The sequence below is a fragment of the Plasmodium reichenowi genome, chromosome 2, assembly GCF_001601855.1.
Source record: "Plasmodium reichenowi strain SY57 chromosome 2, whole genome shotgun sequence".
Classification (NCBI taxonomy): Eukaryota; Apicomplexa; class Aconoidasida; order Haemosporida; family Plasmodiidae; genus Plasmodium; species Plasmodium reichenowi.
In genome coordinates, this window is record NC_033647.1 from 274,670 (window position 1) to 285,059 (window position 10,390).

General features: G+C 23.4%; 1 protein-coding gene across 1 annotated transcript; it reads left to right on the forward strand.

Annotated features, from left to right (window-relative positions):
• Nucleotides 1-818: 818 nt before the first annotated feature.
• PRSY57_0207900 (transmission-blocking target antigen s230) lies at nucleotides 819-10,040 on the forward strand (the record flags this gene model as incomplete). Its single annotated transcript, XM_012905515.2, has 1 exon — nucleotides 819-10,040. One exon carries the CDS (start codon nucleotides 819-821, stop codon nucleotides 10,038-10,040), a length of 9,222 nt encoding a protein of 3,073 aa, XP_012760969.2.
• Between the last annotated feature and the right edge of the window lie 350 nt (nucleotides 10,041-10,390).

The following is a 10,390-nucleotide window of genomic DNA, read 5'->3' on the forward strand; positions in this document are numbered from 1 at the left end:
AAAAAAAAAAATAAAAAAAAATAAAAAAAAAGTTATATCTTTTACTTTACAAAAAAAAAAAAAAAAAAAAAAAAAATATATATATTAACACATAATAATATAAAAAATACAAAAATATATATATATATATATATATATATACACAATATATAAAATATAACATTATATATATATATATTTCTTTGATGTTATAGACATACACTTTTTTTATATATGTTCATTTAATTTCTTTTATATTTACATGCAATGCTCTATAGATATATTATGTAAATATTTTTATAGAGAATATACAAATATATATATTATATATATTAAATATATATATATAAAGGAACAGACGTTACATAAAATATTCTACACATATAAAATAACAAATATATATATACATATATATTATATATATATATATATATATATATTTATTTATTTATTTATATTTATATGTATGTATAAACCCTGTAATATAGAAAAATACTCATGATATTCTTATGAGCAAATTTTTTCATGTTCAAAAAAAGAAGGAAAAAATAAATACAATACATATAGCTTAGGATATTTCATTTAAAAATATAAAAAAATGTAATTACTTTTTCTTTTCAAAAAATGAAACATAAGAAATATTTATGTCAGCTATATATTCACATTTAAGCGCATAAATATATATCATCACACACACATACATACATATATATATATATATATATATATATTTATTTATTTATTTATATTTAATTTTTCCCGTATTTTTTTTTTTAATTTTTTTTCTTCTACCATTCGTTTATCCTTCTTGATCGTATATTTTTCTTTTCTTTTAATAAATGAAGAAAATTATAACGCTGAAGAATCTATTCCTCATTATCCTGGTATACATATTTATCGAGAAAAAAGACCTGCGTTGTAATGTGATAAAGGGAAATAATATTAAGGATGATGAAGATAAGAGATTGCATTTATTTTATTATTCCCACAACCTTTTTAAGACACCCGAAAGAAAAGAAAAGAAGAATAAGAAGGAGTACGTTTCTAAAAATGGTGATATTTATAATTTATCTAAAGAAATAACGATGAGAAAGGATACATCTGTAAAAATAAAACAAAGAACATGTCCCTTTCATAAAGAAGGAAGTTCATTTGAAATGGGTTCAAAGAATATTACATGTTTTTATCCTATCGTAGGGAAGAAGGAAAGGAAGACACTGGACACGATTATTATAAAAAAGAATGTAACAAATGATCATTTTGTTAGTAGTAATATGCATTCGAATGTACAAGAAAGGAATATGATATTAATAAGAAATATAGATAAAGAAAATAAAAATGATATACAAAATGTTGAGGAAAAAATACAAAGGGATACGTACGAAAATGAAGATTACGAAAGTGATGATAAACTTATAGAATGGTTTGATGATAATACAAATGAAGAAAACTTTTTATTAACTTTTTTAAAAAGGTGCTTGATGAAAATATTTCCTTCACCCAAAAAAAAAAAAACTGTAGTACAAAAAAAACATAAGTCTAATTTTTTTATAAACAGTTCGTTGAAATATATATATATGTATTTAACCCCCTCGGATAGCTTTAACCTAGTACGTAGAAACAGAAATTTGGATGAGGAAGACATGTCTCCCAGGGATAATTTTGTAATAGATGATGAGGAAGAAGAGGAGGAGGAAGAAGAAGAAGAAGAGGAAGAAGAAGAAGAAGAGGAAGAAGAAGAGGAGGAGGAGGAGGAGGAAGAATATGATGATTATGTTTATGAAGAAAGTAGGGATGAAACAGAAGAACCATTACAAGAGGAACAACACGAAGAAGTAGCTGCTGAATCTTCAGAAGAAAGTTTTAATGATGAGGAGGAAGATTATGTAGAAACACAGGATGGAGATATGATAAGAGTTGACGAATATTATGAAGACCAAGACAGTGATACTTATGATAGTACAATAAAAAATGAAGATGCAGATGAAGAGGTAGGTGAAGAAGAAGGTGAATATGTAGATACATATGAAGATGAAAAAGAAAGCCAAGGTGAAATATATCGAGTTGGTGATGAAGAAGAAAAAGATGAAGGTGGAGAAAGTGTTACCTATGAAAAAAGCGAGATTGATAAAACAGATTTGTTTAAATTTATAGAAGGTGGTGAAGGAGATGATGTATATAAAGTGGATAGTTCCAAACTTTTATTAGATGATGATACAATTAGTAGAGTATCTAAAAAACATGCTGTACGAGATGGTGAAGAAGGAGAAGATGTTGAAGAAGGAGAAGATGAAGAAAGCGTTATAAAAATAATTAGAAGTGTGTTACAAAGTGGTGCATTACCAAGTGTAGGTGTTGATGAGTTAGATAAAATCGATTTGTCATATGAAACGACAGAAAGTGGAGATACTGCTGTATCCGAAGATTCATATGATAAATATGCATCTAATAATACAAACAAAGAATACGTTTGTGATTTTACAGATCAATTAAAACCAACAGAAAGTAGTCCTAAAGTAAAAAAATGTGAACTAAAAGTGAATGAGCCATTAATAAAAGTAAAAATAATATGTCCATTAAAAGGTTCTGTAGAAAAACTATATGATAATATAGAATATGCACCTAAAAAAAGCCCATATGTAGTTTTAACAAAAGAAGAAACTAAACTAAAAGAAAACCTTCTCTCGAAACTTATTTATGGTTTATTAATATCTCCGACTGTTAATGAAAAGGAGAATAATTTTAAAGAAGGAGTTATTGAATTTACCCTTCCCCCTGTGGTACAAAAGACAACAGTATTTTATTTTATATGTGATAATTCCAAAACAGAAGATGATAGCAAAAAAGGAAATAGAGGGATTGTAGAAGTGCATGTAGAACCATATGGTAATAAAATTAATGGATGTGCCTTCTTGGATGAAGATGAAGAAGAAGAAGAAAAATATGGTGATCAAGTTGTAGAAGATGAACATAATGAGAAGATAAAGATGAAAACATTTTTTACCCAGAATATTTATAAAAAAAATATTATTTATCCATGTTATATGAAATTATATAGTGGAGATGTAGGTGGAATTATGTTTCCTAAGAATATAAAATCAACAACTTGTTTTGAAGAGATGATACCTTATAATAAAGAAATAAAATGGAATAAAGAAAAAAAAAGTTTAACTAACTTAGTTAATAATTCGGTGATATATAATAAAGAGATGAATGCAAAATATTTTAATGTTCAGTATGTTCATATTCCTACAAGTTATAAAGATACATTAAATTTATTTTGTACTATTATATTAAAAGACGAGGAAAGTAATCTAAATTCGAATTCTTATTTAGTATATGTAAGTATTAATGAAGAATTAAATTTCTCCCTTTTAGATTTTTATGAATCATTTGTGCCTATCAAAAAAACAATTCAAGTAGCTCAAAAGAATGGAAATAATAAAGAACATGATTATACATGTGATTTTACCGATAAATTAGATAAAACTATTCCTTCTACTGTTGATGGGAAAAAATTATTTATATGTAGAAAGCATTTAAAAGAGTTTGATACATTCACATTAAAATGTAATGTTAATAAAATTCAATATCCAAATATGGAAATATTTCCTAAAACATTAAAAGATAAAAAAGAAGTATTAAAATTAGATCTTGATATACAATATAATATGTTTAGTAAATTTTATAAATTCAATACAGAGAATTCAAAGTATTTAAATTTATATCCATATTATCTTATTTTTCCATTTAATCATATAGGGAAAAAAGAATTAAAAAATAATCCTACATATAAAAATCATAAAGATGTGAAATATTTTGAGCAATCATCAATATTATCTCCATTATCTTCATCTGATAGTTTAGGGAAATTATTAAATTTTTTAGATACCCAAGAGACAATTTGTCTTACTGAAAAAATAAGATATTTAAATTTAACTATTAATGAGTTAGAATCTGATAATAATACCTTTTCTGTAACATTTCAGGTTCCACCATATATAGATATTAAGGAACCTTTTTATTTTATGTTTGGTTGTAATAATAATAAAGGTGAAGGGAATATAGGAATTGTTGAATTATTAATATCTAAACAAGAAGAAAAAATTAAAGGATGTAATTTCCATGAATCTAAATTAGATTATTTCAATAAAAATATTTCTAGTGATACAGATGAATGTACATTGCATGCATATGAAAATGATATTATAGGATTTAATTGTTTAGAAACTACTCATTCTAATGAAGCTGAAAGTGATGATGGTACCGAAATATCGCTGCAACCTGAAAATTGTTTTAATAATGTATATAAAGGATTGAATTCTGTTGATATTACTACTATATTAAAAAATGCACAAACATATAATATAAATAATAAGAAAACACCTACATTTTTAAAAATACCACAGTATAATTTATTAGAAGATGTCGAAATTAGTTGCAAATGTACTATTGAACAAGTTGTTAAAAAAATAAAAGTCATTATAATGAAAAGTGATACAGTATTATTAAAAAGAGAAGTGCAATCTGAATCTACATTAGATGACAAAATATATAAATGTGAACATGAGAATTTTATTAATCCAAGAGTAAATAAAACATTTGATCAAAATGTAGAATATACATGTAATATAAAAATAGAAAATTTCTTTAATTATATTCAAATATTTTGTCCAGCCAAAGATCTTGGTATTTATAAAAATATACAAATGTATTATGATACTATAAAACCTACAAGAGTACCACAATTTAAAAAATTTAATAATGAAGAATTACATAAATTAATTCCTAACTCAGAAATGTTACATAAAACAAAAGAAATGTTAATTTTATATAATGAAGAAAAAGTGGATTTATTACATTTTTATGTATTCTTACCAATATATATAAAAGACATATATGAGTTCAATATAGTATGTGATAATTCAAAATCAACCTGGAAAAATCAATTAGGAGGAAAAGTTATATATCATATTACTGTTTCAAGAAGAGAACAAAAAGTAAAAGGTTGTTCATTTAATGATGAGCATGCACATATGTTTAGTGATAATAAAACTAATGTAAAAAATTGTATTATAGATGCTAAACCTAAAGATATTATAGGTTTCGTTTGTCCCTCTGGTACTTTAAAATTAACAAATTGTTTTAAAGATGCAATAATACATTCAAATTTAACAAATATTAATCATATACTTTATTTAAAAAATAATCTAGCAAACTTTACTTATAAACATCAATTTAATTATATGGAAATACCAACTTTAATGGATAATGATATATCATTTAAATGTATATGTGTTGATCTAAAAAAAAAAAAATATAATATCAAATCACCATTAGGACCTAAAGTTTTACGTGCTCTTTATAAAAAATTAAATATAAAATTTGATAAATATGTTACTGGGACTGATCAAAATAAATATCTTATGACATATATGGATTTATATTTATCTCATAAACGTAATTATTTAAATGAACTATTTAATGATTTAGATAAAAAAAAACCAGCAGAAACAGATTCTAACCCTGAATCTATTATCGAATCTTTAAGTATCAATGAATCTAATGAATCCGGACCATTTCCAACGGGGGATGTAGATGCAGAACATTTAATATTAGAAGGATATGATACATGGGAAAGTTTATATGATGAACAATTAGAAGAAATTATATATAATGATATTGAATCTTTAGAATTAAAAGATATTGAACAATATGTTTTACAAGTTAATTTAAAAGCTCCAAAATTAATGATGTCTGCTAAAATTAATAAAAATAAACATGTATGTGATTTCTCAAGAAATAATTTAATTGTACCAGAATCATTAAAAAAAAAAGAAGAACTTGGTAGTAATCCAGTAAGTATTCATTGTTATGCTTTATTAAAACCTTTAGATATTTTATATGTAAAATGTCCGACATCTAAAGATAATTATGAAGCTGCTAAAGCAAATATCTCTGAAAGTGATAATGAATATGAGTTACAGGTTATATCCTTAATCGAAAAAAAATTTCATAATTTTGAAGTGTTAGATTCGAAGAATCCTGGAAATGGTGATGTAGCACATAATGGTGTTGTGGATACTGGACCTGTTTTAGATAATAGCACATTTGAAAAATACTTTAAAAATATAAAAATAAAACCAGATAAATTTTTTGAAAAAATTATAATTAAAACGGATGATACTGAAGAAGAAAAGGATTTCGAAAGTATATTACCTGGTGTGATTGTTAGTCCTATGAAAATATTAAAAAAAAAGGATCCTTTTACATCATATGCTGCTTTGGTTGTTCCACCAATTGTTCCAAAAGATTTACATTTAAAAGTAGAATGTAATAATACAGAATATAAAGATGAAAATCAGTATATAAGTGGATATAATGGAATTATACATATTGATATATCGAATAGTGATAAGAAAATTAATGGATGTGATTTTTCTACAAACAATAGTTCTATATTAACATCAAGTGTAGAATTAGTAAATGGAGAAACTAAGAATTGTGAAATAAATATAAATAATAATGAAATATTTGGAATCATATGTGATAATGAAACAAATTTAGATCCAGAAAAATGTTTTCATGAAATATATGATAAAGATAATATAAATGTAAAAAAATTTCGTGAAGTTATACCTAATATAGATATATTCTCATTACATAATTCTAATAAGAAAAAGGTTGCATATGCTAAAATACCTTTAGATTATATTAATAAGTTATCGTTTTCTTGTTCATGTAAAACATCACATACAAATACAATAGGTACAATGAAAGTTACATTAAATAAAGATGAAAAAGAAGAAGAAGATTTTAAAACAGCTCAAGGTATTAAACATAATAATGTGCATTTATGTAATTTCTTTGATAATCCTGAATTAACGTTTGATAATAATAAAATAGTTTTATGTAAAATAGATGCAGAGTTATTTTCAGAAGTAATTATACAATTACCAATATTTGGAACGAAGAAAGTGGAGGGAGTACAAGATGAACAATATAAGAAATTTTCATTAAAACCATCATTAGTTTTTGATGATAACGATAATGATATAAGAGTTATAGGAAAAGAAAAAAATGAAGTATCTATTAGTTCAGCTTTAAAAGGGGTTTATGGAAATCGAATTTTTACCTTTGATAAAAATGGGAAAAAAGGAGAAGGAATTAGTTTTTTTATACCACCAACTAAAGTAGATACAGATTTAAAAATTATAATTAATGAAACAATAGATAATTCGAATATTAAACAAAGAGGATTAATATATATTTTTGTTAGGAAAAATGTATCAGAAAATTCATTTAAATTATGTGATTTCACAACAGGTTCCACTTCATTAATGGAATTGAATAGTCAAGTAAAAGAAAAAAAATGTAGTGTTAAAATTAAAAAAGGAGATATTTTTGGATTGAAATGTCCTAAAGGTTTTGCTATATTTCCTCAAGCATGTTTTAGTAATGTCTTATTAGAATATTATAAAAGCGATTATGCAGATAGTCAACATATTAATTATTATATTCATAAGGATAAAAAATATAATTTAAAACCTAAAGATGTTATTGAATTAATGGATGAAAATTTTAGAGAATTACAAAATATACAACAATATACAGGAATTTCAAATATTACTGATATGTTACATTTCAAAAATTTTAATTTAGGTAATTTACCACTGAATTTTAAAAATCATTATTCTACAACATACGCTAAAGTACCGGATACCTTTAATTCTATAATTACCTTTTCTTGTCATTGTTATAATCCAGAAAAACATGTTTATGGTACTATGCAAGTAGAGTCTGATAATCGTAATATTGATAATATTAATAAAAATGAAAATATTATAAAAAATTTTCTTTTACCTAATATAGAAAAATATGCACTACTATTAGATGATGAAGAAAGAGAAAAAAAACAAAAAAATTTAAAAGATCAAGATGAGACTTTAACCACACATGATGATGATTTTAATAAAAATCATATATATATGTTATATGATTCAAATGAACATATATGTGATTATGAAAAAAATGAATCACTTATATCAACATTACCTAATGATACCAAAAAAATACAAAAAAGTATTTGTAAGATTAATGCAAAATCATTAGATGTTGTTACAATTAAATGTCCTCATACAAAAAATTTTACTCCTAAAGATTATTTTTCTAATTCGTCCTTAACAACTAATGATAAAAAAATTGTCATTAGTTTTGATAAAAAAAATTTTGTTACTTACATTGATCCTACAAAAAAAACATTTTCTTTGAAAGATATATATATACAAAGTTTTTATGGTGTTACACTTGATCATCTTAATCAAATAAAAAAAATACAAGAAGAATGGGATGATGTACATCTATTTTATCCTCCTCATAATGTATTACACAATGTTGTACTTAATAATCATATAGTAAAGTTATCATCAGCATTAGAAGGAGTGTTATATATGAAATCCAAAGTTACTACAGATGAAACATCTACAAAAAAAAACACTACATTACCAAGTGATGGTGTATCAAGTATTTTAATTCCACCATATGTAAAGGAAGATATGACATTTCATATTTTTTGTGGGAAATCTACAACAAAAAAACCCAACAAAAATAACACATCTCTTGCACTTATTCATATACATATATCGGCAAACAGAAATATTATTCATGGATGTGATTTCTTATATTTAGAAAAACATACAAATGATTCTATTAATAATAATTCGTATTCTATATTTACACATAATAAAAATACAGAGAATAATTTAATATGTGATATATCTTTAATTCCAAAAACTGTTATAGGAATTAAATGTCCTAATAAAAAATTAAGTCCACAAACATGTTTTGATGAAGTGTATTATGTTAAAGAAGATGATGTACCATCGAAAACAATAACAGCAGATAAATATAATACATTTAGTAAAGACAAAATAGAAAATATATTAAAAAATGCAATCTCTATTAATAATCCAGATCAAAATGATAATACATATACTTATTTAATATTACCAGAAATATTCGAAGAAGAATTAATCGATATCAAAAAAGTTTTGGCTTGCACATGTGATAATAAATATATAATACATATGAGAATAGAAAAAAGTACAATGGATAAAATAAAAATAGATGAAAAAAAAACGATTGGTAAAGATATATGTAAATATGATGTTGTTACTAAAGTTGCTACTTGTGAAATTATTGATTCAATTGATTCGTCTACCTTAAAAGAACATCATACAGTACATTATTCTATTACATTATCAAGATGGGACAAACTTATTATTAAATATCCAACAAATGAAAAAACACATTTCGAAAAATTTTTTGTTAATCCTTTTAATTTAAAAGATAAAGTTTTATATAATTATAATAAACCAATAAATATAGAACATATCTTACCAGGAGCGATTACAACAGATATATATGATACCAGAACAAAAATTAAACAATATATATTAAGAATACCACCATATGTACATAAAGATATACATTTCTCATTAGAATTTAACAATAGCCTAAGTTTAACAAAACAAAATCAAAATATTATTTATGGAAATGTAGCCAAAATTTTTATTCATATAAATCAAGGATATAAAGAAATTCATGGATGTGATTTCACAGGAAAATATTCTCATTTATTTACATATTCAAAAAAACCTTTACCAAATGATCAAGATATATGTAATGTAACTATAGGTAATAATACATTCTCAGGTTTTGCATGCTTAAGTCATTTCGAATTAAAACCAAATAATTGCTTCTCATCCATTTATGATCATAATGAAGCTAATAAAGTTAAAAAATTATTCGATTTATCCACAAATGTAGAATTAGACCATATCAAACAAAACACCTCAGGATATACTCTATCTTATATTATTTTTAATAAAGAATCCACAAAACTTAAATTCTCATGTACATGCTCATCTAACTATTCAAATTATACTATACAAATTACATTTGATCCTAATTATATAACTCCAGAACCTCAATCAAGAGCCATCATTAAATATGTAGATCTGAAAGATAAAAATTTTGCAAAATACTTGAGAAAGCCTTAAATCATAAATAATTAATCAAACAAATAAATAAATAAATAAAATAAAATAAAATAAAATAAATAGAACAAAATAAATAAAGACATGAATATATAAAAGCGAAACATTCTTTTTTGTGATAAATTTGTATGTATGACTTTTTCATTACATACAATTGTTTTTATTTTTACAATTCCGTGTACTTTTAATGACTACCATGTTGTAATAATATAAATAAATAAATAAATAAAAATATATATATATATATATATATATATATATATATAGGTATCCTCAATTAAATTATAAGTTCATTTTTATCTATTTTTTATTATTTTTTTTTTTTATTATTTTTTTTTTTTATTATTTTTTTT